The 17242-nt window shown below is 49.9% G+C and overlaps 1 protein-coding gene across 1 annotated transcript in view; it reads left to right on the top strand.

Moving 5' to 3' along the window:
- The first annotated feature begins 16001 nt into the window (after nt 1-16001).
- The window catches only part of LOC144824337 (uncharacterized), a 91428-nt gene continuing 90187 nt past the window's right edge, over nt 16002-17242 (top strand). Inside the window, exons 1-2 of the mRNA XM_078683455.1 lie at nt 16002-16084; nt 16360-16823. Of these exons, the coding sequence (XP_078539581.1) occupies nt 16002-16084; nt 16360-16823 (547 nt within the window). The remainder of the gene's footprint in view (nt 16085-16359; nt 16824-17242) is intronic.

The following is a 17242-nucleotide window of genomic DNA, read 5'->3' as shown; positions in this document are numbered from 1 at the left end:
CAGAGGCTGATATTTGTCTCCTTCAAGAGACCCATCTTTTAGCAAAAGACACACACAGGCTTAAGTCTAACGCATTCCCACACCAATACTTCTCCTCCACTGGGCGCAAAACAGCTGGGGTGGCAAATCTTTTTGCATGCAAGTTTCGGGGAACAATATGACCAAAACGTATGGAGCTCAAGGGCCACCTCTTAGTACATCTAATACATCTGGGGACATTCTGCAGCACACATAGAAACCGCAAAACTTGGGGCAATGAATCATTTCTCCTTTTTGCGCAAGTTGAAGACCAGGTTTTCCCTGGTCTTATTTTTGGCACTGCCCCATATTTACACCAGCTTTGTAAATAGGGGGCAGAGTCAAAAAGCAATGGTGTTGCAGCAGAACGACAACTGCAAAACCTATTGCCAGCCCCTTTCAGGCTAAGTGCTGCATGAATAGGGGCATAATAAGGTGAAGGGTTTATTTCCACCAGAGTGTCAAAAAAGTGATGTTCTGGTGGCGATAACCCCTTGTAAATATGGCTCTGACCGTCCACTGCTTCCAAAGTGATTTGTTGCCTTTTCACGTATGGGCTGTTGAATTAACTGTTATATTCAGACGATCGTTGTTTCCATTTAATTTGTAGATTCCCCTGGCGAAGGGCTCATTGGAAGCCCGGAATGCATTGGGAAGCACATTGTATTCATGATTATCTGAGAACTCAATGTTATGAATCAATAATTTTGTCTTTGACATTAAATCGACTGGATTCACATTTCTCCATTGTATTGAGACTTTTCTATACCTCTGAACTATTGTTCTTTGAGAACTATGTTGTTGAAATTGTTCTAAGAAGATGCTTTTGTAGATATGTATATTTAGGTTGCACATTTTGATACATTGGTTGACCCTATTGAGGGCTTCAGTAGTGCACACTGTTTCCTGAGCACTCGCTCGGGTCATTAGTCATGTTATATCATGACATTTTTCTATAAAAACATGAATCAAACCAAGTTTAATAATAGCAAAGACAGAAAAGACTTTTAAAAAGACAATCACATTTGTCATCAAGATGTTAATTCATAAACGTACATAAAAACGGCACACAACAAAAATTACAATTTCTTTGTCAAAGAGCCGTTCTGTACTACACAAATTTAACAATACAGTGAAAGCGTTAACACATTTCGGTGGGTTAGTACGAATGAAGACCACCTTCTTCAGGACAATAAAACTATATCTTCTCCTCTCCTATGTGTTTCTCATCGGTCCGGTGAATTACACTCAATGAAACTCCGTTCCTCAGAGCAATAAACTTGCTAATAAACAAAGATTGCCCAGGGGCGTAGCTAGAGCTTGTGGCGCCCAGGGCTATCCCTCAGATTGCCGCCCCTTGAAGGGGGGGTGGGGGGACGCAGGGCGAAAAAGGATGGTGAGCACTTGAAAGATGTCCGAGAGACACGTAGTATTGCTGCTTATAGTTACCTCGATCATGCAAGTTACATGCACATACATGACACGGTCAAAGGCTACACAGTTGAATACACCAGTGACTGGCAGTACAAAAGAGAGAACACGGACTGCATGATCTATCTGGGGACTCAGAAAACCCACATGTGACATGCGTGGGTGGCGTGAGGTAGTGTCTGCACCTGAGCGGTAATATACCCCAGGCTGTGCTGGAACACATACATTCCTGGCTGTACGGTCACTGTCACATATTCTGTGTAAACTAATCAATGCTGCGCGCTCGCTCCTTGCTCTCAGTGTGGCAGATAGCAACGAGTGTGTGTTGCCACTGCCCTTTATCAAGATCGCTGGAAATCTGGCAATTTCTGTGGCGGGGCCGTGGACGCATGTGGCACACTGACACCAAATTACTGAGCACACAGAGGGTCCTCAGTGGATATATTTCTGTCGTTTGTGTGTTTATTTATAAAGGTTTCTGTGACATTATGGAACATTCAGCAGAATCATCAAAATATCCATCTTTAATCGTTTGGCTGCACTTAGTAGATTTTGCGTCACGAGGCAGAGTATTATGCAGAAAGGGTCTCCTTGGGCACAGGTAGGAGATCCCAAGGTGTGCCACACGTTTATTGACATGCACTGCCTTGTCAGGATACGGGTAATAAGTACAATTGGGTCATACTGAACCCCCTGAGGCTGACAGCGACCTCTCGCCAAAGGGTGCCCCCTTCGCCCTCCTGATACCCAAGGGCTGCAGGTTGGCAGGGAGGAGCCATGGGGTGGACATCTAGATTCCAGCAGTATAGCGACATTGAGTCATGAATTGCTGCGTGGTGATGTCACTGCGCCAGCGTCACAGACTCTTCAAAGTGCCTTAAGGGTCATCTCTCCAATTCCATGTGTGAAGGGCTTCTGAGAGTCTGACTGTTTCTGATGGGGTAGGGGCATGGCAAGGGGAGATAGTAGGCCTAGAGGTGTAGGGGTGAGATAATGCGAATCAGTAAAAATAGCTTCCCGCACAGAGAGGTCTAAATTAAGATTATAGTCAGTGTTCACTGCCAGAGGTTAGGTAAAGTAAAAAGTCCTTCTCCAATTTTAATATAAAAAAGAAAAATAATTAAATACACTTTCTTCGAAATGAGGTAACGGTGTGGTTTACCAAGCAGCCACAATGCACTTTTCCTGCTAGCGAAATAACGCTGAATATCTTTAATGCACATAACAAACAACCCTGTTGCCCACCACAGAACAGAACACTAACCCGAGGCTCCCTGGCAGGTGCCAGCTGTCAGCGCCTTCAGTCAGGCCCGGCCACCTCAGCAACACGTAAATAACAAAACAAACCCCCTTCTCCGTTAGACGAAAAACGGACTCTCTCGAGGCTCAGACTCCACAGGTAGAAGGTTGTCTTTGCAGAGGCTGCTAGTCACAGGCGCTATCCCCTGTGCTCTCAATGCCCCTTTCATCCTTCTGGGATTTATACGGCGCAGCATTGGACCGCCTAAAGCCAGGGACACTGGCATTTTTGTGCAGCAGTGGGAAACCAGATTATGCGGCGGAGCTAACTAAAGGACGCAGTAAAGAAATGCATTTTAAGAGGCGAGGCAGATTATGTGGCGTTCTACGTGTGGTGAGGCAGATTATGCGGCATAGTATGCTACTGAAAATGCACAGCATGGAGGCATTACCCCAAGCTATTTAAACATTTTAGAGCTATTCATATAAAACATGTATGTAGATTAGAAACACTAATTATACCCATTTAGTAGATCGAAATGACAAACCTATTCACTCCCAGTTCATAATGTTGTCTTGCACGGAAGCAGGAACAGCATCGATTCGAACAATGTCCTTTATACTTCCAAGAATTAACTCCTCGCCCTCGACACGACGAGAGCGTAGCGGTGAGCGCATCACTGCTATGTTCTGATCGCGAGGGGGGGCAACAACGGTCGGAGCTAGGAGGACGTCACTAACGCAGCGGGAGTGGGACTTGGGCCGCGCTGCACTGCAGCCTGCACTCCTGACCTACGGTAACTGCAGCAGGCTGCAGGCAGGCACAGTGCAAACGCGGGACTCAATTAAATTGCCAAAAGTAAATCCTGCGTTTGTGTGCACTGTGGGCAGCCTGCAGTTACTGAAGCAGGTCACGTCAGACTCAGTACTTCTAAAGGCCGCCGCAGCCGCAACGGGCCTCCAGACAGTGCCAGGCGGCCGCCTAAAAAATGGTGCCGCCTGGGGCGTACCGGCCCCCCCCCCCCCGCACCCTCCTAGCTACGCCGGTGAGATTGCCTGATTATATATATGATTATGCCAATAATTTATCCTGTGTATCTACTAGATGTAGAGAGCCACCCGGGCTCCTCTATCCAATGTTGCCGTTTCACCCATGCATCCCCACACCCCAAGGCGGGCTCGCTCCGGGGTATGAATAAATCAGGCGGAAGACCGCTCGGGGTCTTTCCGGCGCAATACTAACTTGTTGTCACCATGTCTCATTAGCCTTCCTCAGTCCTCTATCCAGGCCCTGTCCTGGCCCACCACATTGGCGACGAGGCCGGTCTGGACACGCGCGTGCCCGCTCGTCTCCTACCCCTGGAACGACGGCACACTGTCGGCATGTGGCAAGAAAAGCTGCTGAGCCCACCCGCTCTTGCTCCGGCGTCTGGCCGCGCTACCTTCCCGGCGCGCGCTCTGGTTGGAGGCCCGCCCACGCGTCTCCTCACGGGAGCGCTTTTGGCTGGCGGGACTCGCCGAGCGCGTCATCGTCGGTGAGTAATCTTCTGGCTGCCCCCCCCCCACCTGCGCGAACACCCTGCGGCCTGCCCGGCCCCGTGTACACCTCCCGTGGCGCACAGTGCTCCGCGTGAGAGCAACACACGACTGAGGCCCTGAGGGGGAGGGGCAGAGCAGAGCGGCGAGCACGTGGGGCCCCGCGAAGAAGAAAGAAGAGACCCTCGCCACGCTCTGGCTAGCGCAAGGAGCGGCACACCCTGGCAGAAGCGCTGAGAATTAAAGGGCCCAGTCACCTCCATACACAAAACATGCACTGGCAATGAAACATCACGCGGGGAGGCCCCTGAGGAGACAGGGTTGGACACAGCACTGACACCAGACACACACAATTGAGTTTTATCTCCAAGATCCTTCTTACCACCGACTCGCCCGAGTTTACAATCATGGCACATTGGTTCAGACACCAGGGACACGGGGAGGGGGGTGGGAGGAAAACACTTACACTGACCACTAATATGCAGGGAGCTCATTCACCACAACGGAACGAGGGACTGCTCCGAGGGGCAGAACACCCAAAAGCGGAGAGGGCTGACACACTGAGCCATCTGTAGCTGGAGATTGTACGCCACGTTAAGTGTTTAGCTGCCGCCCAGCCTCCGGGATGTGGGTTGTATGGCTGTGTAAATTATTGAGGAAAGCACAGATATGGAAGCGATTATGAGACCGACCTGGTACGTAAATGTTGTGACCCACATTACCTCTGCAATAAAAATTGTTTTACAAAAAAAAAAAAACATGCACTGGCAAGTGCAAGAGGCTGGACAGAGGTTCCAGACAAGAGGAACATCACCAGTCATCCTGGTAACAAATAGGAGACAAGTGGCTGGAACACACAGTCGACAGCTACCTCACCCTCCCTGCCATCCAGTACTACAACACACACACGCACCGCGACACGGTGCAGATGAGCGGCCGGAGCTGCCCCGCTCTGTCGGTGACCCAGAGGTGGACCGTGCCAGTGCACTGCGACGCCAAGAAAGCGCGCCCACGTCTACGTGGGAGGAAGGAAGCTGTTCATAACTCACCTATCGCTCCAGTGAATACCGGAAAGACACCTGGAAGGGCTGAGACATGTCGAACCCTGTGACGGGGTCAGGCCAATCAGGCGATGGCCAGAACCGATCGCACCACAGCCGCCTGGCCCTGCAGAAGCTGCCCAGAATCAAGCTGTGATGCTGGCCCCCCAACCGTCCACTCATGCGCACACAGGTGTAGCGCCCCTCCCTCCATTCAGCGAATCGGCTGACCCCGCGACAGCAGCGCCGAGATGGAAGGCCTGGCTAAGGAGGCTCAACCTCTACTTCAAAGGCACCCGAGAGACCGACGGGACGGTCAAGAGGTCCCTCCTCATCCTATACGGAGGCCCAGAAATCTACGACCTCTTCAAGACGCTCCCCAACACTGGGCCGGACGACGACTACGATGCCATTTTGACCCCCAACTCAACAATGACTTCGAGAAGTTCAAGTTTAAAAGGGCAAGTCAAACCGAATCTGAATCTGTGGACATGTACTATGCAAGACTGCGCCGGCTGGCCAGCACTTGCCCTTTCCTCAACCCGAGAGAGGAGATCAGAGATCAGATCATAGTGGGATGTCGATCAAAACTGCTGAGAAAACTCATCCTCCGACAGACCGGAATATCGCTAGACGAAATCTTGATTCTGGCCCGCTCGCACGAACTGTCTGACGCACGGGTGGAGGAGATGGAGACTGCCCTGCGCTCACCGATGGCCCTGCCCGCAGCTGCCAAGGCCACACCAATCAAAGAAGAAAGGGTTGATGCGATACAAAGGAGGCCCCAATCCGGTCGCTAGCGACACGTGCCTAACTGCAGTACACAATGTGCCTATTGCGATGAAGATCATCCGGCAACGGCGACATGCGGGGCAAAAGGGAAAACATGCCTGAAATGTGGCCGGCTGAACCACTTTGCAGCAGTGTGCCAGGGCGGACGATACAGACCAAATGCCCCCAGGTCCCGCGTGGCTTATGGACCCCGACAAGTGACGCAGCGAGTCCAACAGTTGTCACTACTGGGTGTGGACTGGGCTTGGAAAATGTGCTGGTACTCCATTATTATATGCCCCCTCCGTTCCTACAGCTAACCACCCCTCGTTACTGCCACCACATGCACATGTGCAGGCAGATTAGGTATTCACACTTTTTTAGATCTATATCCTGATGACCTCTTCCTCCCTCCCAGCAGTTACCGCTACATCTGTCCCTGCGCTGTTAGACACCCTGTATTTCCATCTGCAAGCCACCTGCTGTACGATTCACACCACCTTCTCTGCTTCTTCGCAGATGTGCACAGCACTAGAAAATGTCTACACTTCCATGTCCCAACGTAAGCTGATAACACACCTGGACAATCACATTCAACAGACCACTCCAGTGTCAGTTCCAAAAGCTCAGGAAACCTGGGACTCTGATCTTGGCACCCCCTTGACTGATGCCTAGTGGACTTTATACTGCAACCAACTTGGACTGCTATCCTCCAATTACCGGGTCTGCCTCATACTTTTTAAATTCCTACCTCGCTTTTACCACACACGCTACAGTTATCACTGATGGGACGCGTACCCGATTCACATTGTCAGTGCTACCTAGCAACCCACGCCAATTTTATGCTCTCAGCTTGGCATTGTTCCAAGATTGCTGCCTACAGGGCTGAGATTTTTCATATACTAGGGGATGTCCGGGGCATGCCAACCCCTCTCTCCCCAATCATTGGGCTGCTTGGCTATGTCAAGGACGTGCCACATGACTCCCACAGACTGGCTGCTATTAGCTCTTTATGGACAAACATAGAGTAGAAATTCTTTGGGGCAGGTGGTGGGCTCCAACAGCCCAAACTTGGCTCACCGACCTCATGTAGTGTCATGAACAACTATCTGAATGCTGGGAACTAATGCCACCAAGATCTAGACCCCGAGACATATGGGAACCCTTTACTACATTCCTCCTCCGTAGAAACTCGACCCTCCCACCATGGCGGGACACCCCTTGTCTACCGAGGGAGCCATCTGTGACTCATACTGTGATATTCATGTAGTTGTATAGTGTCAATTTCGGGCCCAGGTGACTTGTAGGGGAGGAACAAAGCAGTAGCGAGCGGCCAAGGGGAAGCTTTGTCTAGTTCAATTCTCACATGCGGCTGAAAAGTTGTGGGGTGAATCCAATGGTATAGGTTCTGGGCTGGGGTGCACAGGGCATATAACTGAATTTCAGAGGCTCCCATTCCCAATTGAGATTCCTTCAATGTAAGTAATTCGTAAGTAACCAGGGGTTGACGACCAGCCCATATCAATGAATAAAGTTGGGCCATACGCGTTTAAAAAAACAGACAGTGAGTGGAATTGGGATATTTACAAATAGGTAAAGGAACTTGAGTAACACAATAATTTTAGCCAGTGCGATACAGCCCACCAAAGATAGTGGTAATCTAGTCCACACTGGGATCCGATCTTCCAGCCAGTCAACGGCTCGCCCATAGTAGGCTTCCTGTGCTGTTTCAATAATGAGGATTAGCCAATCCCTGCTACAACGATTAGCAATATGGGACCATATCTCCAAGAATTTTTTATTCTCTATAAATAACCCTGGCTCGTTTCTAATGCGTAGCCCCAATGGGATTACCCCCGCTCTCAGATATCCCAAGAGGAATTCCGCATGGAGTTCAGTTCTAACTAACTTCTTCTTTAGATTGGGAATTTTAATCAATTCCTCATGACCGCTTTTGCTCGTCATGGTAGACCCCCCTGTTCTTGGGTGTTGGTTTAATAGTTTGTTGAATTGGTCCTCAGTAAACCCAAAGGTCTTAAAGGCTATCCATTTTCAGAATTCCGGGAACATTTTTTTCAAGTTCTATAGAAACGACCGAAGAATATATAATATTTCGAAACGGTCTTCTTAACAAACCTCTCCAGTTCAACAGAACTGTGCTATAGCCGTTTTGTAATTTGAGAGTGACCCCTTAGCACACCAGGGGAATAGGGTACTTTAAACAGTAAAGAAAAGGGGTTTCTTCCCTTGGCGGACAACTGAAATTACATACACATAGTGATTATCTAGGCCAACTAAACACATGAAATAGGATCTGCACACTGTAATACACCCACACAATAGCAAATATGATTTTGTTATTTATTTAAAAAAAATTCTTTCTGTGTGTTATGCTACATAAAAACAGATTATTGCGCGCCTTGTTAAAACAACTTACAATTTAATTAACATCATTTTATACACATACTAATAAAAACACATTAAATCACATTGCATCACAGTTAATTAACATCAATTAAAAAAAGGGACAAATGATCACGTTTGGGGGAGAGACAAGACAGACACTTCTTATTAGTCTTTCTATTTAACACATCTGAAACCCAATATTCACAAAATCTAAACCTGGACCCGCTCTATATCTTGTCTACAGGATAGATTTGGTTTCTTTGATTGTGCAGTAGTGGCGTCGATGCGTTTCGATGGCTTTTATTGGTACTCTGCCATCTTTTTCAAGACTAAATGATCAGTCTCTCCTGCTTCTAGTAGGTAGGCACTGGTTGGTTCTCCCTTATAAAAGATTTCCTGTAGAGAAACATATTTTTATGAGTATCTTGCGTAAGTGTCATCTTACTTTTATATACATATCTTACACATTGTTGCTGTCAGAATCAGCCCATTGTTTTATCACAGGTAACTGCATGTGGCTGCATCTCACTACAGTTTTATTCACAATCCTATCTAATAACAACATAATCATTTTACTACAATTTGATTATGAGACTCTTCTCAACACAGTCATATTCACATGTTTCTCAAGACTGCCTCCTCAACCCTATTCTACAACTTTTGCAATTTTGTGTAGACATAGCTTATCACCACCGGACCTGATGTTATGATATCGCAAATTAATTCAACCATCATTCCTTGTATTAGGACATACACGGTTTATTTCCTGGTGAGAAGTCTATATAACCTCCCTGGTCTTTTATGTCCTATACTTCTGCCTAGCAGTGATTTTCCCATTCATATATGCTGTCACACCTGATGTAAACTGGCTATTTATGTTATCACAAAATATTCTCATATTTTTTACCTGGTTACATCACCCTTAGCCGTATCTGTACTTTTTCTCTCGCATCATCCTTTTGATTCTTAATATGTTCCTTCTGCGACAGAAAAGATTGCCTTCATTGTTCTATTTTATCTATCTCATTTGCATTGTGACATATTCCATTAACCCAATCTAATTCACTTTACCTTGATATTAAAAAATACTTCTCCTAGGAACCGCTCTTTCTGCAACTGTGAGTTATCACCTTATTACCTATGGAGGAAGAGAAAACATGCTACCCTCATGTATATGGGATATATGGTGCCACTTTTCACTCTTCTAGCATTAGACAGCAGGATTTCTATATAAAACAAGCATTTGCAATGCAATAGGTCTCGCAGCATTAAAGTTTGAGTTACTGGCATTGTAAATGACAATGCTTTGCATTATTATTTTTTCTTTAATTTGCAATTGGTATATAACCATTGTTTGTGAATGGTTATGCTAAGCAAAGTTGGCAGTAATATAGAGTGCTAGTCTTGCTTGTTCTAAGCATGCTGATTTAAAGCACTCTGATACCTGCGGGTAAAGTTTGCGCCATATAAAAGTGAAAACGAATAAATAAATAATACAAGCATATCAAACTCTTACAGGAACAAGATTAAGCTATTGGTATTGTAAATGACAATGCCTTTTATTTATGTTTTAAAAACGAATCAAAAATAAAAGGCATTGTAATTTGCAATGTCAATAGCTCAAACTCGTGTAAATGCGAGACCTATTGCATTGCAACTGAGTACAGGTCTGTCAAACTCAAAATCAGTCCCAGAGGCCCCCATTCTTCCAGGGCCGGACTGGCTACCGGGCAGTTGTGTGTGCTGCCGAGTTGGGGGCTGATTTCTTTGCTAGGGACCTGCGTGTGAAAAACGAAATTCGTTTTGCTTTTTTTATTTCAATGCGCACGCAGGTCCCCATCAACGGAATAAGCCCCCACCACAGAGAAATTAGCCCCCAGCTCGGCAGCCCACACAACTGCCCGGTAGCCAGTCCGGCCCTGCATTCTTCAAATTAGAACTGACCCTGCTCCTTATGGGACTATTCCATCCCACACATTCACCTCACCCTGTGGCCCACTGCTTCAGTTGAGAAGTGTGAGCCCCCTTCCCGAATCTTACTGAGTAAACTGCGCCCCTGGGTGCTTAACGCTTATATAAGCTCTCTGGCACCCGTGACACGGGCTTCTGTCATACCATGACACACTCAACTACCGAACTTGGAAGAACACTGCTAACCAACTTAAATTTTGGGGTTTCTACCTTTAGCCACAGAAAAGAAAACCTGCCATCCATGCTCTAATCACTTCCAGACTTGACTACGCTAACTCATTTGTACCTGGGTCTGCCTAAATATCTAAATAGGAAACTTCCATTGGATCAAAACTCGGCGGCTAGGTTGCTTTTGAATCTACCTTTTATTGGCCCTAAATTATGGAGCAAGCTCCTTCGAGAGGTTTGTGCTACTCAATTAGGACAGCTGGCGAGTCTTAGAAAACATGAACATTTCATTTTTTAATCAAATTTAGTTGTCTTGGTCTTTTTTTAATCCCTTCTCCCAATACCCCAGATCTGGTAACCTGAGGTATCTAGCGCCTAGAAGCTCTTTGAGCTGACCCGACGCTCTATAAATTTACTTTATATTTACATGACATTCATTTTCTCGACCTCAGATGGTTGAAGAGCTCGGCACAAGCAGGGGCCCATAGATGGTACACGCACGATGAAGACGTTTTTTTGCATGGGGCACGTTATCCTTCTGACATATCAAACTAATATTTGAAAATGTAATCTTCGAATCACATCTATACTGCAGGTGCATTTCCTCCTTGTCATCTCACTTTAAAGGCAGATCACTGCACCAAGTGTATTAACCCACCGAGCTATCTGCGTCGACGGCTGGATACTTTACAATGCAGGGGTAAGGAAGTGACTTCCCCTGGCTACGAAAGAAGGAGGAAGACGACAAGCTGGCGCAGCAATGCATGAAAACGTTTTCTCTTGAAGACAGAGTGGTGAGAGCGGGAGGGGTCGGATGAGTCTGAGACAAACGCCACAGTTCAGGAAAGATGACCTATGGGCAGGCGGAGAGACGGGAGGACGAGAGAACAGGGGAGACAAGAGTAACAGAGGGTATACAAAGAGAGATAGAGAAGGGCGCAGAGAGAGTAGAGGCGCAAAGAAAAATAAACAGAGGGGCGAAATTTAAATTGAAAGATAAAGTAGAGCAGAACAAGAAAAGGAGACAAGCATGGTGGTTATCTTTCGAAAACACAGAAGTGAGTTAAGATCTAGAACCCGGCCCCAGTGCGCGCGGCTGTGAGGAATGCCACACGCGCTCCCTTCTAACCCTGCATTTACGGCCTTCTTAAGGGCTGTGTAATAGCCCTTAAGGTTTACTAGATTCTTATTTGGGGGGGGGGCTTAGCATGTCCAGCTCTATTCTTCTCCTTCTATGACAGCGTTATCCCTGTAAAATTATGCCTCGTGCTGGAACTTTGATGGAAAGTAGCTACGCAGAGGCAGCAAAAATGCAGCGAGACGTATTTGATCCCAAACCCGGACTAAGACGAGGAGAAACTATTCAGGAAATGGTAAACAAGCATTTGCAAGGCTGGCTCAACATCGCACGTTAAACTACATTCTGTGCTGGTGGATATATAAACAGAAGGTCAACGTATCGACCCTAGAGGAATAGCGCTGGTTTATGAGCGTCTAGAGTGGGTCGTCATCAGGCCTGGAATGTGATGGGACAGCCTATAAATGTAAGATAAAATTGTGGTTAGGGCCTTGTGGGAGATAACTTTAAACAAGGACTTTTGTCGGGTAATACTATCCATCTCACTTCAATTGTAGTAGGTGTGTAATTCAATAGTTTCTGGACTGTAGGGGTGGACATTGTCAGCCGACTAACTCCAGGCACGTTATTAGCGCAGTTTTCTAAAAATAAGAAATATGGTGAAACTCAGGTTACTACTCTATGTGAGAAAGGCCTGTCTCACATGTCTGTGTGGTGTGCGGCTGCGCAGTGGCCATCAGGAGGGCGGCCCCTTAGATACGGAGGGCTTCCCCCCGACCCTCTCTAGCCTTTCTCCTCCCCCGGGCAGGCAGAGTCCCGAGGGGAGTTAGGAGGAGCTGGGTGGGCATGTCCGGTGCGGCAGGCGGGGCGAGGGGTACTTAAACCCCCTCGCCATTTTCTCTGCCTCTTTCCGCACCGGACGCGCCGTAGTGTCCTCGTGTGGGGACACACATTTTCCCTCACCTCGGTGCCTTTTGGTGTGCCTCTGGAGGTTGCCCGGAGGCCTGGTCTGGCGTCGGGTGCGGTGCTTCCGCCGTTTGCTGGCTTGTTTTTTAATGCGGTGAGTCGGATGATTAGGTTGTGTGATGGCGCTTTCTTGCCAAGGGGGTAGCAGGGGTGCAGATGCCTTTGCCGCTGGTCCGTGCGCTAGGCCCCTGCCCTGCACCTTGGGAGTTTCGCACGGCTTTGGTATGTTCGCGGGCATTTGGGGTCACATTTTATGGGCCCGCTTTTATGTAATTGTTGATGGATGCCCATGGCGCTCGAGTAGGCAAAGAGGCTGTTTAATTAGGTCGGAGTGCGGGAGGTGTTTGCGACACAAGGCGGCGCCGTCTCTTTGATCTATCCTCCTATGTTTGGGGCATGTCGGCGGGTGTTAGTCCAGAGGTCTTAGTGTAATTTCGGACAGTCGGTGTCTTCACCTCTTCGACGTCTGATGCCCAGCAGGGCTATTCAGCTAGTTAGTTCGGGGAGAATCACCCCCTCGTGCCCGCTCCCCCCCTTTACGGGGGTCTAGCTGGGCTGGGCGGCCTGTTCCTGGGCCGCGGAGGTGAGGCTGTCAAGGGGCAGGAACGTGGCCTTGTGGCGCGGGGTGCGGCTGGACGCGTGGTTCGGGGGAGGCACCGTGACCCTGTGTGGCCCCTTGTCTTTTGTTCAAAAACAGGTCTCTGCACCTCCCGATGCCCTGGAGTGCGTTACCGTCAGGCAGGGGCAGTAGGTTTCGGGCAGAAGTCTCTCGCCCCCCTCCCCACCACGATTTAGCGGTAACACCCCCGCCCCTCCCCCATCGTCATGGAACAGGGGGCCCAATAGGAGGAGCGGGGCTTAATACCCATTTTTAGAAAGGCCTGCCCCGAGCATAGAGCTGCGCGGCCTCCTCCTGGCACGGCAGAAGTTATACGCCATGATCAGGAGCTGTTTTTGGATTTACGATACTCCCAATAGCTTAGGACACAGTTGGTAATTTGGTCTACTGGGAAAGGCACCCGTCCCCTGACTAGTAGATTGAAGGTGTGAGGCCTTATGGGGTCGGGGTTCAGAAGCGGCAGGTATTGCAATTTTCTGGGAATTTCGCAGTATCCTGGGTATGGTTTCTACTCAATACGTGTGGTGAGTTAGTCGGCAAGTGGCTTTTGATCGAGGGGCGCATTGCCCGATTGAGCTGTCCGCTGCAGCTCCAGGCAGTGCTCAGTGCGCACTTAGGGAGCGTTACGGAGCTCCAGCGGAGGTCTACGTGGACCGTTTGTACATTGCCCATAGGCTGTCCCGGGGGTGCTCGGCTGGGGGGTAGGGCGGCTCTCACTCGGGAAGCAGGGGACTACGAGACCTCCATGTGGTTCTTGTGTTCTTACTGAGTTAAGTACCCCATTTTAAGATACGCTTAATTACATCTGCGTCAAGCATGCATAGCAGAGAGGGTTTCTGCTGCCTCCTCTTCCCTCTTCAGATCGTTTCTTTAAATTATTCAAATATTGTGCTGTCGCCCGGCAGACCACTTCTCCGGCAGCATTTTCTGTGGCAGGGGCACTTTCTTCCCTTGTCTAGGTCCCGGGAGAAAGTGCGGACAGCATGGCTCTGCTAAGCCCTTCCTGGGACGGGAAGCAGAGAAACTTGAGGGTTCGGAGCTACAGTGGGACCGCGTCCAAGGGGGGCTTGGGGGAGGGAGCCGACCGCCGGGAGGTCTCCTCCCCCGGGCGGTTTGGGAGGGCTGCGAGGGGTATCACTTTAAGAGTGAGCAGAAGTTTCTAGATTTGGGCTGGTCTAGTAGGACCAGAATAGCCCAATTATAAACCTCCCTCCCACTGCCTACCAGCCACCATTTTAGGTTTGGTGACCTGGTGGCTAGGTGGGCTTATAGCTTTTTTGTGGTATTTAGTGTTTGTGGGAGTTAAGGGAGCGTTTAGTCTGTGGTTCGTTACTTGTTTGCTTTACTCTTTATTATGGAAGACCACAGGGTATTGGAGGCGATGCGCCTTCTTTCTGAGGCGGGTCGTTTGGACCTGCTGGTTGGAGGAGGGCCGGCGCGCCCCCAGCATCAGGCCTCCGCTGGCGTTTCTGCAGCAGTGTTGGCGTGCTCCCCTCCCATGAAGCGTCGCTCGGTGCAGGTAAGCGAGAGGGGCCGGTCCCGTGTGCGGAAACCGGCCCCTTCATTGCAGGCGCGTGCGGCGGCGGGGGAAGGGGGTGCTGAGGGGGAATTCGGCGCTCCCGCAGTTCGCGCTGCTTCAGCGCGACCGGGCTCTGTGGTTCGCCCGCGGTTGCAGGTGGGGGCTGGGAGCGCCCCGCTGACGGAGAGCGAGGTTTTCGGGCAGGCGGGTGAGGAGGCGGGGGCGCGTTTTCTGCAGGCAGCGGTGCGGGCGGGCCAGGTTTTACCGGCGGAAGCTCCCGCTTCGGAGTTCGTGCCAGTTGCCAAGCGGGGGAGGGGGGGGAGGAGAGGGAATAAGAAGCGCTCTGCTTCTGACCCACTTTGTGAGCGCCGCTTGGAGCAGGTGCTCGTTGGGTCTGCACGTGGGGCACGCAGGGGTTCTGTTCAGCTGGATGGGGGACATGGGGGTGCCCTGCAGCATGATCGGTCTGCTTCGCCTGTTTTGGAGCGTTTTGTGGCTGAGACTCAGCTGGAGGTGGACACAGGCGCTAGATTGTTGTTAACACCTTCTACTCGTCCTGCGCCAGGGCTCAATGTTGCTGGGGATTTGGTTTTTGGACATCCTGTTTCCGGGGGTTTGGAAGGCCAGGTGGGTCTGGAGCCCATTGCTGGACAAGTTTTTTCTGCATATGAGGTTGGGGCTATGCAGGGGAATTTAGGTAGTAATGTTGGCAGCCCTTTATTATTTTCTACCCCTGGTTCTTCTGTTGGGGCTGCTTTGTCGGTTGGGGGGGTTCAAGGGGGGAGGGTGAGTGGGCACAGATGGGTGAAGGTAGTTTTACGCCTGGCGCTGTTGTGGTCCAGGATTCTTCTCGGTCAAGGGGTTTTATGTTTCCTGGTTTTCAGGAGGGGAGTGATCATTTGCAGGGAGATGGCAGGAGTGTGTTTCAAGGGGGTCATGGAGCTGTTCATTGTGAGAGTCGTGGGACGGGCCCTGAGCATGGCACAGGGTTGGGGGGCCTGGGAAGGGAGGGATTGGACGATTTTGTGAGGTTTCCTCCTCCTGTGGTAAGGTATTCAGGGGCTGTGGGGGTCTCGAGCACGTTTTTGGGGCGTGAGGGGATTTCCAAGCAGGTGAGTGGGGGGCCTAGTCAAGGGGATGTTAGGGGTCCTTTCATCATGTTTGGTTCTCCGGGATGGGAGCATTTTGGTACGGCTGGTTTGGCACAGCGTGGTTTTCACAGGGATATGCAGGGCCACGATGGGGGTGCGGGGGCCCCTCTTCAGTCTTCCTCTGCAGCGGCAGCGAGCGGTCACTTGGATGAGAGTGATGGTGAGGAGATGGTAGGCGACTCTCCGATTAGGGGAGTGCCTTTAAGAAGTTGTATTAGGGGGCGTTCTTTGGAGAGGTTTCAGGGGTCGATGGTGGATGCTAATTTACAGAGGCCTAGGTCTGTTTCAGGTGTTGTTTTCAGGGACCCTAGCACACCAGTCCAAACTTTTTCTTTTCAGGATAGGAATAGGTGCGGAGGTCCAGACTTGGCAGGGCGCGGTCCAGTCCCATCACGCCAAGGGGAAGTGAGGAGAGTGCCTAGCGCGGCCCTCTCTGTTCCACCGAGGGATCTCGCCGCGGCCAGCACACGAGGGTCTGGCGTGACCCCGCTGGCCCCAACGAGTAGCAGGTATAGGTGGCAGGCCTTGCCGGCGGCTAAGGAGCTACAGAGTCAACGCACAGGGAGGTACGGGCGCGTACAGTCTGCTCCCCCTCCTGGAGTTTCAAAATCATTTAAATGTACGGTGGTTGATACCGGGTTGGGTAAGACCCGTGGTGATTTGTTGCACACCAGTGTCGATTCAGTGGTGTTGGACTACGACGAAGAGAGTCCTGAAGAAGGTGAAGTGCGGGATCCGGAAAGGGGGGTGCCCTCTCATGTTTCTTCTAGTGTGTTACAGGCTCCAGTGGTCCAAAGTCAAGTGCAAGGGAGAAGAGAGCACGGCCCATCGAGTAGGGCGCCTCGCAGACCGGATGCATTGACCTCGGAGACACGGGCGGAGCCATCGAGAGTGGTCTCTCTGTTGCCAGGTGAGCAATCAGCCACACAGGCCAAACCTACGATGGTGTCTGTGGGTACAGGTGGTGAAACCGAAGTGATTAGTGGTGATGGCCGTCTGGTCAAAGGTCGATATGTAAAAGACACAGCAGTTGGTACAGATGATGTGGTAGACGTTACGAACAAGGTGGTAGGTGATGTTATGGCTGGTGCTTCCAGCAAGGTTAAAGAGCCTGTGGCCAGTAAAGAATTAAAAATCAAGAAACTGCCTTACATGGGGGTTACGAAACCGTTAGGTGCTCATCTCATGTTAAGTACCAAGGAACGAATTTGGAATGGTGAGTATGTGGAACTACTGAAGCTACTCCACAGGGAAGTCCGGTCTAAAGAGGGGTCTAAGGAGGAGGAGTTTGAGCTGGCAAAACGCCCCAGAGTGCCTTTAACTATTGAA

The sequence above is a fragment of the Lissotriton helveticus genome, chromosome 3_1, assembly GCF_964261635.1.
Source record: "Lissotriton helveticus chromosome 3_1, aLisHel1.1, whole genome shotgun sequence".
Lineage (NCBI taxonomy): Eukaryota > Metazoa > Chordata > Amphibia > Caudata > Salamandridae > Lissotriton > Lissotriton helveticus.
The sequence above is the reverse complement of the archived record's forward strand: the minus strand, read 5'-3'. Positions and strand labels throughout refer to the sequence as shown.